The sequence below is a fragment of the Panulirus ornatus genome, chromosome 29 (assembly GCF_036320965.1).
Source record: "Panulirus ornatus isolate Po-2019 chromosome 29, ASM3632096v1, whole genome shotgun sequence".
Classification (NCBI taxonomy): Eukaryota; Metazoa; Arthropoda; class Malacostraca; order Decapoda; family Palinuridae; genus Panulirus; species Panulirus ornatus.
Window position 1 is genome coordinate 24,048,694 of NC_092252.1, and position 22,235 is coordinate 24,070,928.

Consider the following 22,235-nt stretch of genomic DNA (forward strand, 5'->3'; position numbering starts at 1 on the left):
AAAAATAAGAAGTACAGCCAGTCTCACCCCCACATATTTGATATTTACATTGGAAGTCACCTCTCTGCACCACTTTACTTAGGTCCTTCTCTTATTGTATATTCTTTTCCCTGGAGAACTTCATTTTTCATCAGACTCAGCAGCAAACATGCTTTGTTCCTTTTCAGCACTTCTTTGTAACCTTTTAAACTTTATATTATTACATTACTCTGCAAGTTTTTGACCTGGACTATATTCATTTTGCAGCAGTTAGTGAATTCAGAGAATAAAACTATTGTTCTAGTGTTGATCTTTATTACTCAGAAATTTTTCTGGCAGCCACCACTGAGAAAGCTGAGTTGGATCACAAGTCTTCAGAAATAGCTTACAATTGGAAAATATACATTCCTGAGTTAGATTTTTATTTGAGGTTTCTATATTTTTGAGGTAGATTTTATGTTAAGCTTGGATATCATTTTCAGGGCTTTAGTTAAAGTTGTTAAATGAGTTCTGGATGGGAAGACTGCTAAGATATTGCTTCATCATGTTCTAGATTATCTTTTTATGCTGACACTATGACAGCTTTTGCTAGTATGGATTGGCATTGAAAGTGCCAATGGTAGGGAAATTATTATTTTAAAGAGTTTGACTTAGGATCTTTCAGGTTGATATCCCAGTTCTGTTTTACTCAATACTTCATTATGGGAATCATTGACAAAATCACCAAGCTTTAAGGCTATTCTCCATCTTGCTTGCTTTTCCCAGTTGTAGTCAGCATGGATTAGGCAAAAAATCTTCTAGTCTTGGTCATTACATCTGATCGATAAAATATCTTTAAGAAAAAAGAATGTAGGAAGGATTGATTTGAGCTCCCCAGATGTTTGTAGACCTGACTTATTGAAGAGGAAAGGTTATAGGAGAAGGAAAAAAAACAAGGAACATTAGAAAATTGCTCAGGTTTGTTGTACAGACAAAAAATTTCGTGCTATAACAGTCAATGATTATGTGGGTGGTCTCCATGCAAAATCTGTGGGAAGTAGCACTTTGATGCATACTGCATATCCAGTTCATGGAGGCAGAGCCACACATAGGCACCAAAGTTGATGTTTCAAGAGTGGGAGACAAGAGGTGGATGTGTCCAGTCGGATTTAATGCAAATAAGATTGCAGTCAGAAGAACCTATCAGGGCAGAAACACTGAATATGAATGAGAATATTCAGAGGTGAAAAACTGACATGTGTTTTGGAAGAGTTGTCTTGATGGTTGGAAACTTGTGTTGAGTGTGTAATCAATTGTTCCAGATCATTAAAGAAGAAGAAAAAAAGGGCATCGGCTCCACTGGTATTATCTTGAGTTGAGCATAACCAATTATTGTGATGTTCAATGAAATCCCCTGGATAGAGGATTCTAGCCCATGGATGTGAAGAAAATAGTGCATCATGGCAGGAGATCAAGAAGTTAAAGAGTTGTATATACTGGGAGGAAATGGTGAAAAATGCATGAAACATAAGAGCATAGTCATAGAAGGTAATGAAAGTTTTGTACCAGATGATGTCAGGAGACTCAAGATACACAAATGCATTTTATTATATTTTTTGAAACTGTGATCTGACATCACCCTTAGAGTGGAGACAATAGTAGAGAATAAAATTAGAGTTTTGGTAGTGTAGGGGAGAGGCAGCAATGGATAAGTGGGTTTCAGAGAGAGGGAGATAAGGAGAGTAGGCAGACAGATTTTGTTCAGCAGAGTGGAGTCAGCAGCAATGATAGAGATGGGATGAAGCCCATGCACATGATGGCATTCAAGGGCACCTTGAGAATGAGCCAGGAGTCTGACTGTTGGTACCAGTCAAATTTGACAGTGTAGAAACATTGTACATTGTTTGAGTGTGTTTCCAGTTATTTTATATCATTTAACATTGGAAAAATAAAAATCATGTCAGTTTCTTGTAGTAAAGCATTGTGTGTGAGGTAGAATGTGTTTGTAGGTTGATTACAAACAATTTGCTTCTAGGTGAAGCAGAAAGGAGAAATGGCATCTAGGTCCAGGGATGGGAATCATAACAGCTGCAGCATTGTTTACTCATAATTTTGCCATCACTAACCCTCCTCATACCTGGAGAGTAGTAGTAGTAGTAGTATCTTCCAGGATTAGTTTTGCTTTTTTTCTATCAATATGATCACATTCTAGCTTTGTGGTTAGATATTAAGTTTCTGATTTCCTCTATTTCCATGGAACATCTTTAACTTTTTTTCTGAAAAGTAGAGCAAGGTTTGAATGCTTACTTAGTGAATTTTGGCATTAAAAGCAGTTATTATTTTTACTGACTAGTTAAGTGTGTTCCCTGATTCACTCTAATTAGTTGGTGTCAGACAGCTCTCTTGTAGTTATATATAATGTTGGAAGTCCTTTGAGCATCAGCCTTTGTGTCTTTGATGGAAGATATGTTATTGTTGGTCTTTTCATAGATGATCCATGTACAGTGGCAGTGAAGGGAAATTGATTATATGGTTATGTATTTCAGGGAAATTAGTTATGTGGGTAGCTGTTAGAGAAAAGTTGTATTGCAATTTTTACTCTCTCTTTTTAGATCTTTTAAGCCTAACATTGGTTGTTTCTTTCTTAGCTTGGAAGAGATGGGAATCATTTATCTTTTTACTCCTGCTAATATGTATCAGAGACATTTTTTTCTGTTTCTTTTCTGGGAGGGTCATGTTTCCCTCCTTATCCATGGTCATCCCTCCTGTTACTAAGACCCAATCAGATTTTCAGAATTGTTCCCATACCAATTTTTTCCTCAGTTATCCTTCATTGTCATTTATTTTGATTTCACAATTTTTTTTATTTTGGAAAAAAAGCATTTCTTATCAGTGTTTCAGTACTTCATAAAGCACAGTAACTTTGTGCACATGAGGATTATACATCAGTTTGGTTTGGATTTATAGAATTTTGAATATGTATAGTATTGAGTTCAGGTTAATATTTTCTTTTATTACAGCCTCGTCACAGAAGTGTAGGACTGTGTCCATGAATGAAGGTTTGTCATTGCTATTGAATTTGTTTAACAGGGTATCATTTGTTTGAGAGCCTTACTAAGCCACTGGTTATAGGGTCCAGTCTCGCTTATACCTTCCTTGGAAGGTATACCTTGGCCTCATTCATCTATGAGTGAGTACTTATTCATGTGTGGGAATCAAAGGTAGTCAAGTGTAGTCCCAGTGTACAATCATCTTTGACAGTTGTGTGAAGAAATCCAGCTAGTCCCAGTCTGGTGTATAATATCTTTCAGTATTAGGGATTTTCCATTTTAGTCTTCATTTAAAGGTAAATGCTTACCCTGCCAGGTTTACAGATAAGACTGGAGATTTTCTTGAAAGGGTTCATTCAGGCCCTTGCTGTAGCTTCCCAGTTTGCTTTTATTTTAGCTTTAATTAGGGTAACTGAATGATATTTAAGCATTAGCAAGAAAGTCACTTATTCAAAATTTTCATTACTTGTTAACAATTGTGAAGGTACAGTATTGTGATCTAAGAATCCTTCCCCCTTATTTACTCCATTTCTCATAAAGATGGTTAATTACCTTTTCAGGAAGAATATGACTTGCTCTTAGGTCAAGCAAGCGTAATGAAAGTTTATTTTAAAGCCTCATTTGACTGGTTGCGTAAGGTACCACATACTTGGAGGCTTAATTTTCTCCAAGTTGATGGTGAGCTTATGCATTCCCAAAAGATAATGGAGGCTCCAGATTTAGAGGTTTCATGTGTGCAGAATATCAAGGAGTGTCCTTTTAGAAGTGTTGACTCAAGGGTGTTCCAGTTGGAAGTGAAAAGCTTCTTATGCTGTTCATCTAGATAGGTGACATATGTTAAAAGCTACATGGGCTTCAACATTATGTATTCTTTGAAAATACAGTAGTCTTTTACCTCTTAATACTGAAAGGAGGTTTTTAAGGTTAGATTTTAGTTGACAAATGAAACTTAAGTTTTGCAAAGCTACAGGTACTAAAACTAGTTAGGGAAAATGGGGTTATGTTGACCAGTCTAACACTTGTAACTCCATGAAATAATCAGTAACAGAGTACATAAGGCACTCTGTACATAAAGATATTACTCCTACTTAGGAATAGAGCTAAACTAAATAGATTGAAACCAAGTAAATGAAAACATGTATTACCCAAATGAGATGGCAGCAAAATAAGGTGGCCCTAGCGCTGTCATTCTTGAGGGCAGTTATGAATCAAAGAACCTGCAGAATTAGCAAAGGACCTGCTCCCTTCAGTAATATTTTATCTTAATTTCCTTTTTTGTTTAGTTTTTCTGTAGCCCTAGGTAAAGGGTCACATGTAATGATGGACTTCACAGAGAAGGGCATTTATGGTCATATTAAAAAAAATCTTAAAGCCGTAACCATGAAACTAAGGTGATAGAAATGTAAGAATTTACTGAAGTTTGTGTGCCCTGGCAACTTGTATCTTCCTAATTCATGAGATTTGGAATTACAGTATGCTAACTGTAGGACTTTTTCTCTCATTCTTTTATTGCTATATCATTGTTGTCTTATGTTTATAACATGCAGCCCATGTAACCCGTTATGATGTAGTAAAATCATGTTTTGCTTCCCTCATAGAAAGGATTATTTTGGAGGGTTAGCTTATCTCCCATTCTTTCCTTTACCTTCTCAGTTTGGCAGTCTTGCTAGTGACAGATCTTCTTTCAGTGTAAACCTGTTTTGACATTTAGATTCTTTTCTCTGGATTGTTGGGAGGGTTAGACCTTTGGGTACTTCTTGCCACCTGCCCTTGTGACATGATGTGTTAAGCATATGAAGTGAGATTTGAATTGCTAAGTTGGTCCAAAGTTGTGACAGTAAAAGTGAATAGAAGTGGGATTTTGTGTGAATTTTCCAAGTTAAACAAAGTCAGTAGAGCCTTTCTTTTTATGGGAACTGTAGTTGATTAATTTGTGAACTGTATAGGAATTTGGAGATTTAATTTCCCAGCAATCCCGAAAAAAGATCCTCTCCTGCATCAAAGTAGCTATCCTCTGGTCACATGGTGTTGTGCATTATGGTGATAAGGCACATGTTTCCAGAAGCCAGTTTGTTCTTCAGACTTTGTAGTAATTCATTTATTTATCTTATTTCCCTATACTTTTATCACTCTTCACTTTGTCTTGGTTCTGTACTTATGCTTTTGCTATTTTAAATGATCAGTGTATCAGCCCTCTTAGTTTTAATATTTAGTTTAACCATTAGGCAGAAGATCTTGTGTATGTAATGGCCAAATCGACATGAAAAGACATTACAGATGGTTTGAATGTTGCTTTTAGGGCTTCATTCCATGAAAGTTAAGGAAGATTTTATTGAGGTCACAGTATGGGGTTGAGTATATGTGGTATACTTTTGAAATTTGTTGTATAGACTTCATTTTGTTATCCAAGGCAGTAGTTCATAAAAGTGTTTTTCAGTAGGACTGAAACAGCACTTATCTTGCTGTTACAACATTTGAGTAATTTCTCTTCTCGAGACATTGTGGAAACATGCTTTTTATGATTAGTCCAAAGTGGTAGCCAGACAAACATAAAATGGAAGCCAGATCCTAAATACAAAGTTATCTGCTATTCTCAACAACTTATTCCCATTAGAATTGAGGTCTATCTTGATTAACATTTGTGCTGAGCTACCCTTAAATTAAAAAGGTTAGGGTTGCACCAAGCCCATGTAGTTACTAGTTACACCAGCTATTGCTTTGAATGTGTTCTCATGAATCCATCCATTCATCTCTTTTTCATTCAGGATTAATCTTAATCCTGTGGATGAAATTTGTGATGAAAGTCTGTTTTTCATTTATGCTAAATATGGTACGTTGAAAGTCCACAACTTTCAAAAATAGTTTTTACGTATTCTGTTTGCCAGTACTTCCCCAGCCAGGAAATAGCATCATGATCCCATAAGGTACTGCACCCATGCAGTGGCAGACTTATGTATGACCCCGCAATCTGCCTGCCACTACCATCGCACTGATTCATTCATCTCTTATCTCATTTTACTTTGTTTTCAAGATTATGTGCACAATTTATGGAAATTGCAATGTTAAGATATGCTGTATAAGGGTTTATTTTTTATTGTAATGCAAAGATAATGATATATCAAGATTTTTTCAAATAGTTTTGATGTGTGTTTATGAGTTGGCAGCATACGCCTGTTTAGTGTCCCTTTTGATCCAGCACCTTAATTTTTTCATACCATTTACTATTTACTAATGATGTATATACTGTTTTTGATGATTGCTTATGAGTTTGCAGCATGTGGCTGCTTAGCATTCTTTCAATTTTGGCCCTTTATACTTTTCACATCTTTTATTCATCATTATTGGTGTAATGAGCAAGAAGATTTTACACTTAAGGAAATTGATTCCATCCTGTAAGGATCAGACTATATGTACGTAATTTTGATTTTTTACATTATTTTTTAAGAAGTATTAATGCTAAGTTCAGATTGGGGAAGAGCAGTGTGGTTTCAGAAGTGGTAGAGGATGTGTGGATCAGGTGTTTGCTTTGAAGAATGTATGTGAGAAATACTTAGAAAAGCAAATGGATTTGTATGTAGCATTTATGGATCTGGAGAAGGCATATGATAGAGTTGATAGAGATGCTCTGTGGAAGGTATTAAGAATATATGGTGTTGGAGGCAAGTTGTTAGAAGCAGTGAAAAGTTTTTATCGAGGATGTAAGGCATGTGTACGTGTAGGAAGAGAGGAAAGTGATTGGTTCTCAGTGAATGTAGGTTTGCGGCAGGGGTGTGTGATGTCTCCATGGTTGTTTAATTTGTTTATGGATGGGGTTGTTAGGGAGGTAAATGCAAGAGTCTTGGAAAGAGGGGCAAGTATGAAGTCTGTTGGGGATGAGAGAGCTTGGGAAGTGAGTCAGTTGTTGTTCGCTGATGATACAGCGCTGGTGGCGGATTCATGTGAGAAACTGCAGAAGCTGGTGACGGAGTTTGGTAAAGTGTGTGGAAGAAGAAAGTTAAGAGTAAATGTGAATAAGAGCAAGGTTATTAGGTACAGTAGGGTTGAGGGTCAAGTCAATTGGGAGGTGAGTTTGAATGGTGAAAAAGTGGAGGAAGTGAAGTGTTTTAGATATCTGGGAGTGGATCTGTCAGCGGATGGAACCATGGAAGCGGAAGTGGATCATAGGGTGGGGGAGGGGGCGAAAATTTTGGGAGCCTTGAAAAATGTGTGGAAGTCGAGAACATTATCCCGGAAAGCAAAAATGGGTATGTTTGAAGGAATAGTAGTTCCAACAATGTTGTATGGTTGCGAGGCGTGGGCTATGGATAGAGTTGTGCGCAGGAGGATGGATGTGCTGGAAATGAGATGTTTGAGGACAATGTGTGGTGTGAGGTGGTTTGATCGAGTAAGTAACGTAAGGGTAAGAGAGATGTGTGGAAATAAAAAGAGCGTGGTTGAGAGAGCAGAAGAGGGTGTTTTGAAATGGTTTGGGCACATGGAGAGAATGAGTGAGGAAAGATTGACCAAGAGGATATATGTGTCGGAGGTGGAGGGAACGAGAAGAGGGAGACCAAATTGGAGGTGGAAAGATGGAGTGAAAAAGATTTTGTGTGATCGGGGCCTGAACATGCAGGAGGGTGAAAGGAGGGCAAGGAATAGAGTGAATTGGAGCGATGTGGTATACCGGGGTTGACGTGCTGTCAGTGGATTGAATCAAGGCATGTGAAGCGTCCGGGGTAAACCATGGAAAGCTGTGTAGGTATGTATATTTCCGTGTGTGGACGTGTGTATGTACATGTGTATGGGGGGGGTTGAGCCATTTCTTTCGTCTGTTTCCTTGCGCTACCTCGCAAACGCGGGAGACAGCGACAAAGTATAAAAAAAAAAAAAAAATTAATGCTAAGTATAGAAGCTTTATAGTATTGATTTGACAAAGAAGTATTACAAAAGGACCAAATACTATTTTCGTATGTTACGAGAAAATTCATATGGCTTGGGATTGCTTCTGGAAATGAATTTTGTGGACAGATAGGTTAAAGAAACAATGTTTAAGGAGGTCAGGTTCAGAAATGTCTTTTGCTTCCCAAAATTGGATATGAACAAACTAATACATATCGTTTGTTCCCAGTGCAAAGAAATTTGGCTTTTCTTATTTTCCTTCTGTTCAATACTTTTCTGTTAAAAAAGCATTTTGCAGTGAAACAGGTCATTGAAAACATCAAGCAGTGACAGTTCTCTGCAGTCTCAGTACATTCTGCTAATCCAGTAAATTTGTTGCTGTGAGGTTGTAGTGTGGATCCAAGTACAAAGTAAGAGGAAAGTTACGAAATAAGAAAAATATCTTTCATTAGATTGAAGTCATATGAGCTGCACTTGTGTATTTTTACTTGGTACAGACCTTGTTGGCCTTTATTAATGTCCGGTAGTTATTGTTCATTGTTTTGATATGTTTCTAAACCACTCTTTTATACACATCTATTACGTGTGAAGTCAAACTTAGAATTCTACATTGCTACAGGAGAGGCTTAGATCCTTGTTTGTTTATTGGTAACATGGGTTATTATAGGGATTTCCAATGTATTGCTATTATCTATTTTCCATCTGAGTAGTAAAATTATTGGTTTTGGTAGTAACCTGTTTTGCCTTTTTTGTTAGAAGATTGCTGGAATTCCATCTGGTCTTAATGTTGAGTCTTATCATTTAGGTTTGTTGCTATCTTTGTAATTTTCATGTGCTTTGACACCTGTGATTGCATTCTAATCATATTGACATTGCCAGTGTTTCTTGTACTGAATACAGAATAATATTGATTTCTTGACATTCTGCAAATTTTATTGAGGTCATTTTGATACTATTATGATGTAGTCTTTTTTGTATGTCTTTTCTTTGATTATATTTGAGAATTATATTTTTAGCTACTTTTATGTGCTGTTTATGAATTAAAGTCGATTTGTTCTTTTTTTTTTCCATATTCACAGTAACATTAACTCGGCATTCCGTTTTCTTTTGAAGCTCTTCAATCCTGATTTTGCTTATTTGCCACTCTCATTTAATTTTTGCATTTTTTTCGTGTTCATCCTTATCTTTGTATTTCTTTTTTGTTCCACAATATTTTTTCTTTAGTTGTACTAAACTATGAGCTGTCTCTTATATTCTGTCAAAGAATGTTGTCATGATATTTCCAAAGAAAATTATGTAACTTTTCTCTCAAATTATCATTTTAGCTTACTTTTGTGTATGAAATCTTTCATTTATTTTTAGCGTGTTTTCCTGATCATTTCTCTCTTCTTTCATTAATTTTGCTCTCAGGAGCCTCAGCATCCAGTGTAGTGTTATTTTTGTTTTCATCATTTTCTTTTCTTGTCATGTTTGTTGTGTTTCATCACCAAAAGTGAGAAGTCACCTTTAGGGAAGCTGTATCATCGTCAATGGATGTAATGGAGTACAATCCAATGAAGGACCTCCTTGCTCCAAAAGAGTCCATCATATTCCTGCTTAAAGTGCTGTCCTGAAGCTGCAGGAGCTCCTTAAAAGTGATCCTGGGTCAGGAGCACCAGAATCAGATGAATATAATGTGCTGAAACAAGAGGTCATCATTCATTTGCAGTCATTTGTCTCAGACCATAGTGTGATTTCCCCAGACTGCTTCATATTCCCTGATTCAGCCTAGTGACAGCATTCCTCCTCTTCCTCCTTTTATTACTTCCAACTTAAGCAGTTTTTTATTTGAGAGAGCTGTACATAAAGAGTTTAACTCAACCACTTCACCAAAGCTCATTATCATTATCTATGATTTTAGATCAAGGCATAAAGTATATGAAGTTCTCCTCACAGCCAGGCCATAATTAACTTCATCTTTTACTGTTGCCTGCTAAGTCTCATCCTGTGACTTTGTACTTTTTATATGGGATGCATAATTTTTCCAGAACTTTTGGATCTTTGACTTGTCATCTGCTTGCATTTCATGAGTAAGCTGAGCAAATGCTCCCCTTAGGTAATATACTGTACCTTGGATGTCAGGATTACACCACGATTCCTAGGATGAATATAGTTGCTGTGTTCATTGGAAGATATGGACACCATTATGATTAGACAAATCGTTTAATTTAATGGGATGATTAAGGGCATTGTCAAGGAGTAGCAGGGATATGCGCATGATGCTTATTTTAATAAAAAAATTTCTGCAGCAGAGCAGCAGTTGGAAATAAATTTTTTTTTAGTCTACCTTTTTATAAGCTCTTTGAGTTTTTTTTTTTTTGATAGTTGCCATTTTCATCAATACTGAAGACCTAGCTTGGTAAATAATGTCTTTGCTCAGTGATAGCCTTTAGAGCTTCAGAATGTACTTCTGCTACCTCAGAATCAGTAATTGTATTCTCATCAGTTAATTCAGATTAAGCAACTCATCCCTTTCATTAAAATGCTCAAATCAGCCAAAATTTGGTTTAAAAGTTTCAGTGGAGGATGATTCACCTTCATTTTCAGAATCTTTAAAGATACTTCCTGCTTTCTCTTGAACTCAAAAATTTGCTTTAAAAGTTTCAGTGGAAGATAATTCACCTTCATTTTCAAAATCTTTAAAGATACTTCCTGCTTCCTCTTGAACCACCTTTATCCTAAATGTAATACATTATTTTGTCTGGTCTTCAGCCCATGCACTCATTGAGATCATCATTTCTTTTGCAAGAGTCTGCAAATGATGCAATTTTACAGCTGTTAAGGGCTTATCATCCTGACTACATGAAATATATTTTGTATATATCTTGATAGGATACTTAGTAGAATCAGCCATGTTTGTTGAACTAATAATATTTGTCATGATAATAATGTTCAGGATGCCCGAGGATATCTACTTTTACTTTTGAATTAATAACCTTCCACTCGGCAAAAAGGAAAATGAGAAGAGGATGCTAATTTGATAGACATGATTAGGATTCAGTTCATCTTGCATATTGATTACACCTGATGCACACACTATATACTGTACATATACTTTAGAGTCAAGCAGTGATTGCTGTTTGTGTAAAACACGCTTCAAGTATATACAAGTTAGATATTGCACTTTGAAATGGACAAAATTGATTTACAGTACGGTAGTAAAGTATCTGCACAGAAGTGTGCACAATGAATTGATCATGAGAAGAAATGATTTTCTTATGTGGGATCCTGCTCTGCCAGTGCATCATAATTCAAGTAGGATTTGTATTACATTGTCTCAGTTCATGCTGTTTTGCTTTCATACCATGAATCAGTTAGGGTATTGGTTTGCTCTAAGCTGCAAAGTTCTGCTTTTAAGTTGCAAAGCCCTGCAGTTATGTTGATTTTGAAGTGGGCGCCAAGCAAATGACTTTACACCATATTGTAGAAATAATTTTTTGGTTGCATTACATGCTGCTTCATCCAGGAGTTTCCTTAGGACACCATTGTGTCAATGTGGAGTACATTCTAGGCTACATTTACACTGTATTATGATATATAGTTATGATTCCCCAATTATATTGGTCAACAAAGATTTTGTCCCATGGAAAAAATGTTTATGTATTTTTGCTGGCTGAATCCAAATATGTTTTCAGAATTTCTCTATCACCCATAATTTTTTATTCCAGCATACTTGCACATCGTTATGTACACTACATATGTACCAGTGCTCTAGTTTAACCAACTTAGCTATTTTTATTATTTGTGAATTGCAATAGCTTCTTTTCGAAAGTACAAACCTTGATAAATGAGTCACGGGGGGCACACATGACTGGAAATGTTGAAACATTCAGACAGTTCCCACTCCTGTCAGTAGCAGGCTAGAACTCATTAGATAAACAGTGTCTTTTCCACTCTGTTGACAGATTGTGCTTCTTTGTATTCAAGTGTTGTGCTGATACCTCATCCACCATTATAATGTCAAGAAACTGTGTAGATAGTCCAAATTCTTTCTGTTACATCTGCAGTGAATTGACATTCATATCACAAAAACATTCTTTCACACCACTCATTAAAAAATGCTTTGAGCATTACTTTAGTGGTAAAGTGGGTGACCAGGATAAAAGTTGGGCCTTCCATATTTGTTTTCATATGTGTCAGGCTTCTCACACCATGGGCAAAGGTTCACACTGAATGCCTTTTGCCTTTCCTATAGCCTGGAAAGAACCCAGAGATTGTGCTTTGCATTGCTACTTCTGCCTGACAAATATGAATGTTATAACATCAAAATTCAAGCATACTGTTAAATGTCATAGTCAGGAATTACCTGTCCCAGAGCCTCCAGTAAACATGGCTCTGAGTGACAATGAGTCGGATGATGAGAAAGTAGACCAAATAGAGGACAATATGGATCTAACATTTGAAGCAAGCTCTTCTTCATGTGAACCACCTTTGCTGAGCTGAGATCTTAATGATCTATTCAATGATTTAGATTTTTTAAGAAACAAGCCAGACTTTTGGGTTTCCAGTTAAAGGACTGGAATCTTTTCCAAATAAAAGTAAAATTTGTCTTTATCATGATCACCATGTTGTTTTCAAAGAATTTTTCTCCCTTGAAGATGGTCTGGTGTTTTGCAATGATGTTCGTTCTGTTATGGAAGCACTTGTCCATGAATATAACAGATGAATGGCACTTTTTTACTGACCCATCAAAAGTAAACTTGGGAGCAGTTCTACTCCACAATGGAAATAAAGTCCCCTCTGTTCCCCTGGCTCATGCAGCTAACATGAAGGAATCGTTTGGTAACATGAAGCCTCTTTTGGAAATAATTAATTATGGGGACTTTAAGTGGAATGTATGTGGTGATCTGAAGGTTGTGGCACTTTTAGTGGAAATGCTACTTGTGTACATGAAGTTCTGTTGTTTCCTCTGTGAGTGGGACAGCCAGGACAAGAAAAATCATTTTGTAAAGAAATTGTGGCTGAAATGAACATCACTGACTCCATTAAAGAAGAATGTCATCAATATTCCTCTTGTCGATCCTGAGAAAATTTATCTGCCTCCTTTGCACATTAAGCTTGGCTGATGAAAAACTTTGTCAAAGGTGTGGATAAAGCTGGCCAGTGATTCACATATTTGAGGAATAAATTCCCCAGAATAAGTGATGCAAAAATCAAGGAGGGTATTTTTGTAGGAACACAGATCAGGGAACTATTTCTAGATGAAAAGTTTGATGAAGAGGTAAATGAAGTTGAAAAATTGCTTGGTTGTCATTTAAGAGAGTCTGCAAAGATTTTTGGGGGAATGACAGATCAGAAAACTACTGTGATGTTGTAAAAGATCTGTTAACTTCATGTGAATCTCTAGGGTGCAATAGGAGTCGAAGAATAAATTTTTTGGACTTGCACTTAGACTTTTTCCTGGAAAATCTTGGGGCAGTCAGTAGTGAGTAAAGATTTCACCAGGGCATTTTGGACATGGAAAAGTGATACTAAGGAAAGTGGACCCCCTCTGTGTTGGCAGGTTACTGCTGGGCACTTGAGGGATGTTCCTGTGGCCATATATAGCCAAAATTGTACACTTCTACATTTTAGGGGTAAGTTTTTAAGTGTAATACCAGCCTTATTTATGAGTAATATACACTTATTGTAAAATTTAATAGCTCTGTCACTTTTAAACCATGCCTGATAGAAAAATTCTAAAAATAGATTCAAATTTAGTGTAAAAAGTGCTTTAACATCTACCTATTTTAGTTCATGGGCAAAAAAAGTATAAATTTTGTTGACCAGTGTTATGAATCAAAAACACCCAACAAATGACAAGTGTGAGCCTTGTACCAGTAACAAATCAAGAAAAAGCATTATGCTTGAAATGAAATTAAATGTGATGAACCATTTTGATGCTGGACAGTATGCAGTGGAAATTGGAATAACATTTGGCTTTCCTTGTATGGCCATAAGAACAGTATGGTACACATTGCAAGGTCAAAATATATGTCACAGGCTACCCATGTACTGTACCATACATCAGTTTTTGTTTTATTGTAAAAGATATTTTTGAATTTCAAGGTAAATAAAGCCTTTATGTATGGATTTCACTTGAAAGAATGGTTCCATTTCAAGTAATTTTGTTAAAAAGTGCCCTTCCGAGTAATGCGACCCTCATGTTTACCAGGGATGACCTGTACTTGTGGATTAGGCATGTTTAATGTAAAACCAAAAGAGGTGAAATTGTGGTATTCTTAGAATTTCATTCATCTGTATTTTAAAGTTTACTGACAGATTGCTCATTCATGTGAATAAGTATATAAGTCACAAGATTTGTTAATTGACTTTACATGAAATCTCTAGATTTCTCTCATGTTACTAAAGGCCAAAACTGTCCAGATGAAATGGAAAATCACCAGATCTAACTACAAAAATGATTTAATTAGCTACTGTGGTCTTGTGGTAGGCACAGTAGGCCATTACTTCAACAGAAATTTTTGAAGACAAAGTTTTCTGTGAAAACTTTCTCTAGGCAAAAACATGGTTGAAAGCTATCTCATTGGGGTTTACAAGTATTGAAATTGAGAAGGGTATAACTGCCCATATCAGGCAGCTCAGCACGATTGTTTAGTTGTGATCAGTTTAAAGCAAATCAAAGAATTTTAGCTGCTATTCTAATGGGGAGGGGGCATTCAACCCATTTTGGAATTTTGGCTCCCATTTAATGATTATCCAATTATCATTTCTGATAGGTCATGAATTGCATGTTTTGTAAACCCAGATTTATATCTAGTACAAAAAAGTCTCTTATTTGAAACAATATTTTTGTAAAAGCAAAATTCTTTGTAATCTTGTTCATAATGGAATATGTATATCAGTGGCAGTTCAGCACCTGATAGCTTAGTCTTAATCAGTGTAAAAGCGGATCAAAGAATTTTAACTGCCATTCATTTAGGGAGTGGGCAACCAACTTGTTTTCAAAACTTAGCTTGCATTAATTATTGTCCAGGTGTTAGCTTTCACAGGTTATGAATTACATGTTTGTTAAACCCAAAACTATGGTTAGTACAAAATTAAGTCTCCTGTTCAAGACTGTTTTTTTTTTAAAGCATAATTTGATAGAAGTGTTTTTCTTGATGTAGTATATGCATTTTTTCTGTGTTTTTGAGTATTTGCTGACATCATCTTTCTCACCTGCTCATAAGGGGCTTTAACCACCTCACTTTTTGAGGATGGTCATTAAAAGCATGAATTTCCTTGGAAAAATTATAAGGAAATGTAACACTCATTTGCAGTAGACATGGTCCCAATCTTCATCCAGTTTTACTTAGATGTAGGATTTGCAATGCCTGCTATTGATTTTCTTTATAACCAAGAGATACTGTTTTGTCCTTCATCACTATAATGCCTCACTCTTACTGATTTGTTTCTTATGTCTTGAATCCCATGCACAAAGGGTTTATTGAAACAAAAACCAAGGGAACTCCAAAAGAATCTTAGAAAAATGATTAAGGCAGTTGAAGAAAAGAGCCACTTAAGAATATAAAAGTTTGAATGACATTAAGATAAAGAAACTGAACAATAAAAAGGTTTGGGGATCTAAAGGTGAACAAATTTAATTCAAGGAAAGTGAGGTTTAACTTGGGTGCCTTATCACATAGAGATTAGCATGCAAATACAGCAAGCAAAAACTCAGCAGTTAAAGCCATGCTGCTTCTCTTAAGCTCCATGGTGAAAGAAATAGTTACCAGTAATGAAATCACCACCAAAAGAATAAATCTTAAAAATCTGGAGTTTGGGGCAAAGTGCTGCACATGTATAAAGGAGACTTGGGGAAATATTTAGACTGAGGGAATTCAAAGAATTATGCCATTGTAGGACTATGTAATCTTAGGAAATATTAGAAAAGAATAAAACTACATTTGTTGCAGGGTAACTCTATGTGCTTGTGGTTATGCTGTGAGTGAAAAGTCACCTTTAATGAAGTTGTTTCATTGTCAATTGATGGAAAGGAATACCCTGTACAGTCACATCCAAGAACATCTTACTAAAAAAGAAATAAAGAATCCATTCTTTTTCTGCTACTGATTATTGTGCAGCTATGGAGCTGCAGGAGCCCCATAAAAGGGGTTGTAGGGTTGTTTGATTAATTGTAAGAAGTTAAGTGTTGCATATTCTAATTGTCATCTTTTGGCCATCTGAGATGGTTAAGGCCCCTTAAACAGCCATCCACTCATTATGATATTTTCTGTTAGGTATCTGTCTCTTCATGTGTGTGACTAGAGCATATCAGTCAGTTTGATTAATTAGTTTTGATGAAATTTTAGAAATTTTCAGTGAATTCAGAATCATGTTATTATTAAGATTAATTGGTGTTACATTTGAAATATAGTACGAGAGATAAAGGAAACTAGTGTTTTCTGTAGGATTGTATTACAGGATGCTAAGAAACTAGATAGATTGTTTTGGTATACGTAAGAACAAAATCCTTTAGAATTTTGGATAAGACTTCAAGGCAGCAGAACATGAGACACTAAAATTTTCAAATGTTTTTAACATGCTTTCCTGGATTTATTGCATCCTGTAAGTCATATATTGAGCAGTAATATTGTGGAATTAAAGATATGTGAAGGTCAAGAAATTAAGGTGTAGATCTCATGTTAGGAGGATAGAAGTCTTTCTCTCAAGATATAACTCATGTGTCAGAAAATTAGAATTCCTTTTTGTTGACTTTCCTCTGAAATTTTCATAGGCTTAAACATGCTCTTTGTTTAAAGAATGTAAGTATTCTGGTATTGACTGCTGGGGACATGGATCAGATCTAGCTTAATGTATGTTATATTTTGACCCTAATTTTAAGTTTCATTTATTTGCAGAGTTAAGGTATATCATGGATACACATGCCATTTGTCTGTCTATCTATCTTTATAATCAAATCTTCAGTCAATTCCTTGGAGTTGATCAGGTACATATAGACTTTCAAGTCATTCATATGCACCCTCATGCATAGTGTGTTAAGTGAAACATGATCTTCCCCACTGACAGTAGTACATCTTAATGTCTCACTTTTCACACCATGTTGATTCATCAAATGAGACCATTTCTATTCACACCTCTATATACAAAATGCTACCATCATGTTCAATCCCATATAATTCCTCTGGCATCCACATCTGAGACATCCTAAGCCTTATACAGTTTTCTATGCATTTTGCCATCCCTTCTGCAGTCTTCCATACCTTCTTGTACTAATAGTTCCATTACTTTATTCCTATGTAACGAACATTTGATTTGGCATTCATGACCAGACTGTCTTGATAAACTCTCATCCAAGTTACTTTCTAATATTTTTTTTCTCACACCATATCATTCTTATATCTGTTACTTTTCTTTCCTAATTCCAGCCATACTGTGGAAGTTATCTACTTCTGTTGCACTTATTTTTTGCCTCTTTAGACCTACATACATATGCATATCACATCTGTGAGTGGGCAAAGTGCCCGCTTGCACACTCCATCCCTTGATATCTTCTGTTCACTATACCTTTCCACACTTAGTTTTTATCTCCTGCAAAGGGCTGTACTCACAGCTTCGTCTCTTTGACCACCATCCATAATGAACGTTACTCCCAAATACCTACTGATCTATAGCTTCTCCATTCACTGATATCACATTATGACAGCCCCTCTCCTTTAAAAACCAAAATAACTTTAACTTACATTCAGTTTCACTATTATCCCTTGTATATATCATCTATTTATATAACTCAGTGCTCTTTCTAATCCTGCTCATCAGAATCACCGAACAGTATACCATGATCTCTTTACAAACAATATGTATATATTTTTTTTTTTTTTTTATACTATTCACCATTTCCCACGATAGCGAGGTAGCGTTAAGAACAGAGGACTGGGCCATTGAGGGAATACCCTCACTTGGCCCCCTTCTGTTCCTTCTTTTGGAAAATTAAAAAAAAAAAAAAAAGAGAGGGGAGGATTTCCAGCCTCCCGCTCCCTTCCCTTTTAGTCGCCTTCTATGACACGCAGGGAATACGTGGGAAGTATTCTTTCTCCCCTATCCCCAGGGATAAATATATATATATATATATAACTGCTATTGACGTTTGTGTGAATAAATTGTACATTTCCTTTTCCATAGCCAGAGGTTGAACCATTATGTGACATTCATTTTTTTCATTCATTTCAAGCTAAAAGTTTGTTTTCTAAATTGTTTCTTACATTTTTCATTTGTATATATATGTATGTGTGTGTGTGTGTGTGTATGTGCGTATGTGTGTGTATGTGTGTGTGTGTGTATATGTATATATATATGTATATTATCCCTGGGGATAGGGGTGAAAGAATACTTCCCACGTATTCCTCGCGTGTCGTAGAAAGCGACTAGAGGGGACGGGAGCGGGGGGCCGGAAATCCTCCCCTCCTTGTATTAACTTTCTAAAATGGGAAACAGAAGAAGGAGTCACGCGGGGAGTGCTCAGCCTCCTCGAAGGCTCAGAGTGGGGTGCCTAAATGTGTGTGGATGTAACCAAGATGTGAAAAAAGGAGAGATAGGTAGTATGTTTGAGGAAAGGAACCTGGATGTTTTGGCTCTGAGTGAAACGAAGCTCAAGGGTAAAGGGGAAGAGTGGTTTGGAAATGTCTGGGGAGTGAAGTCAGGGGTTAGTGAGAGGACAAGAGCAAGGGAAGGAGTAGCAATACTCCTGAAACAGGAGTTGTGGGAGTATGTGATAGAATGTAAGAAAGTAAATTCTCGATTAATATGGGTAAAATTGAAAGTTGATGGAGAGAGGTGGGTGATTATTGGTGCATATGCACCTGGGCATGAGAAGAAAGATCATGAGAGGCAAGTGTTTTGGGAGCAGCTGAATGAGTGTGTTAGCGGTTTTGATGCACGAGACCGGGTTATAGTGATGGGTGATTTGAATGCAAAGGTGAGTAATGTGGCAGTTGAGGGAATAATTGGTATGCATGGGGTGTTCAGTGTTGTAAATGGAAATGGTGAAGAGCTTGTAGATTTATGTGCTGAAAAAGGACTGATGATTGGGAATACCTGGTTTAAAAAGCGAGATATACATAAGTATACTTATTTAAGTAGGAGAGATGGCCAGAGAGCGTTATTGGATTACGTGTTAATTGACAGGCGTGCGAAAGAGAGACTTTTGGATGTTAATGTGCTGAGAGGTGCAACTGGAGGGATGTCTGATCATTATCTTGTGGAGGCTAAGGTGAAGATTAGTATGGGTTTTCAGAAAAGAGGAGTGAATGTTGGGGTGAAGAAGGTGGTGAGAGTAAGTGAGCTTGGGAAGGAGACCTGTGTGGGGAAGTACCAGGAGAGACTGTGTACAGAATGGAAAAAGGTGAGAAAAATGGAAGTAAGGGGAGTGGGGGAGGAATGGGATGTATTTAGGGAATCAGTGATGGATTGCGCAAAAGATGCTTGTGGCATGAGAAGAGTGGGAGGTGGGCTGTTTAGAAAGGGTAGTGAGTGGTGGGATGAAGAAGTAAGAGTATTAGTGAAAGAGAAGAGAGAGGCATTTGGACGATTTTTGCAGGGAAAAAATGCAAGTGAGTGGGAGAAGTATAAAAGAAAGAGACAGGAGGTCAAGAGAAAGGTGCAAGAGGTGAAAAAAAGGGCAAATGAGAGTTGGGGTGAGAGACTATCAGTAAATTTTAGGGAGAATAAAAAGATGTTCTGGAAGGAGGTAAATAGGGTGCGTAAGACAAGGGAGCAAATGGGAACTTCAGTGAAGGGCGTAAATGGGGAGGTGATAACAAGTAGTGGTGATGTGAGAAGGAGATGGAATGAGTATTTTGAAGGTTTGTTGAATGTGTCTGATGACAGAGTGGCAGATATAGGGTGTTTTGGTCGAGGTGGTGTGCAAAGTGAGAGGGTTAGGGAAAATGATTTGGTAAACAGAGAAGAGGTAGTAAAAGCTTTGCGGAAGATGAAAGCCGGCAAGGCAGCAGGTTTGGATGGTATTGCAGTGGAATTTATTAAAAAAGGGGGTGACTGTATTGTTGACTGGTTGGTAAGGTTATTTAATGTATGTATGACTCATGGTGAGGTGCCTGAGGATTGGCGGAATGCGTGCATAGTGCCATTGTACAAAGGCAAAGGGGATAAGAGTGAGTGCTCAAATTACAGAGGTATAAGTTTGTTGAGTATTCCTGGTAAATTATATGGGAGGGTGTTGATTGAGAGGGTGAAGGCATGTACAGAGCATGAGATTGGGGAAGAGCAGTGCGGTTTCAGAAGTGGTAGAGGATGTGTGGATCAGGTGTTTGCTTTGAAGAATGTATGTGAGAAATACTTAGAAAAGCAAATGGATTTGTATGTAGCATTTATGGATCTGGAGAAGGCATATGATAGAGTTGATAGAGATGCTCTGTGGAAGGTATTAAGAATATATGGTGAGGGAGGCAAGTTGTTAGAAGCAGTGAAAAGTTTTTATCGAGGATGTAAGGCATGTGTACGTGTAGGAAGAGAGGAAAGTGATTGGTTCTCAGTGAATGTAGGTTTGCGGCAGGGGTGTGTGATGTCTCCATGGTTGTTTAATTTGTTTATGGATGGGGTTGTTAGGGAGGTAAATGCAAGAGTCCTGGAAAGAGGGGCAAGTATGAAGTCTGTTGGGGATGAGAGAGCTTGGGAAGTGAGTCAGTTGTTGTTCGCTGATGATACAGCGCTGGTGGCTGATTCATGTGAGAAACTGCAGAAGCTGGTGACTGAGTTTGGTAAAGTGTGTGGAAGAAGAAAGTTAAGAGTAAATGTGAATAAGAGCAAGGTTATTAGGTACAGTAGGGTTGAGGGTCAAGTCAATTGGGAGGTGAGTTTGAATGGAGAAAAACTGGAGGAAGTGAAGTGTTTTAGATATCTGGGAGTGGATCTGTCAGCGGATGGAACCATGGAAGCGGAAGTGGATCATAGGGTGGGGGAGGGGGCGAAAATTTTGGGAGCCTTCAAGAATGTGTGGAAGTCGAGAACATTATCTCGGAAAGCAAAAATGGGTATGTTTGAAGGAATAGTGGTTCCAACAATGTTGTATGGTTGCGAGGCGTGGGCTATGGATAGAGTTGTGCGCAGGAGGATGGACGTGCTGGAAATGAGATGTTTGAGGAAAATGTGTGGTGTGAGGTGGTTTGATCGAGTAAGTAACGTAAGGGTAAGAGAGATGTGTGGAAATAAAAAGAGCGTGGTTGAGAGAGCAGAAGAGGGTGTTTTGAAATGGTTTGGGCACATGGAGAGAATGAGTGAGGAAAGATTGACCAAGAGGATATATGTGTCGGAGGTGGAGGGAACGAGGAGAAGAGGGAGACCAAATTGGAGGTGGAAAGATGGAGTGAAAAAGATTTTGTGTGATCGGGGCCTGAACATACAGGAGGGTGAAAGGAGGGCAAGGAATAGAGTGAATTGGAGCGATGTGGTATACAGGGGTTGACGTGCTGTCAGTGGATTGAATCAAGGCATGTGAAGCGTCTGGGGTAAACCATGGAAAGCTGTGTAGGTATGTATATTTGCGTGTGTGGACGTGTGTATGTACATGTGTATGGGGGGGGGGTTGGGCCATTTCTTTTGTCTGTTTCCTTGCGCTACCTCGCAAACGCGGGAGACAGCGACAAAGTATAAAAAAAAAAAAAATATATATATATATATATATAGTGGTGATGTGAGAAGGAGATGGAATGAGTATTTTGAAGGTTTGTTGAATGTGTCTGATGACAGAGTGGCAGATATAGGGTGTTTTGGTCGAGGTGGTGTGCAAAGTGAGAGGGTTAGGGAAAATGATTTGGTAAACAGAGAAGAGGTAGTAAAAGCTTTGCGGAAGATGAAAGCCAGCAAGGCAGCAGGTTTGGATGGTATTGCAGTGGAAATTATTAAAAAAGGGGGTGACTGTATTGTTGACTGGTTGGTAAGGTTATTTAATGTATGTATGACTCATGGTGAGGTGCCTGAGGATTGGCGGAATGCGTGCATAGTGCCATTGTACAAAGGCAAAGGGGATAAGAGTGAGTGCTCAAATTACAGAGGTATAAGTTTGTTGAGTATTCCTGGTAAATTATATGGGAGGGTATTGATTGAGAGGGTGAAGGCATGTACAGAGCATCAGATTGGGGAAGAGCAGTGCGGTTTCAGAAGTGGTAGAGGATGTGTGGATCAGGTGTTTGCTTTGAAGAATGCATGTGAGAAATACTTAGAAAAGCAAATGGATTTGTATGTAGCATTTATGGATCTGGAGAAGGCATTTGATAGAGTTGATAGAGATGCTCTGTGGAAGGTATTAAGAATATATGGTGTGGGAGGCAAGTTGTTAGAAGCAGTGAAAAG

General features: G+C 37.3%; 1 protein-coding gene across 14 annotated transcripts in view; it reads left to right on the forward strand.

The window, feature by feature from the left end:
* LOC139758191 (SWI/SNF-related matrix-associated actin-dependent regulator of chromatin subfamily E member 1-like) overlaps positions 1-22,235 on the forward strand; it is a 924,800-nt gene that overhangs the window by 529,833 nt on the left and 372,732 nt on the right. For 10 of the 14 annotated variants that reach the window (XM_071679412.1, XM_071679409.1, XM_071679411.1 and 7 more), the window contains one exon: positions 2,979-3,017. The exons of the other annotated variants lie outside the window; for them this stretch is intronic. In XM_071679412.1, coding sequence (XP_071535513.1) covers positions 2,979-3,017 — 39 coding nt within the window. The remainder of the gene's footprint in view (positions 1-2,978; positions 3,018-22,235) is intronic. 14 annotated transcript variants of the gene reach the window in all.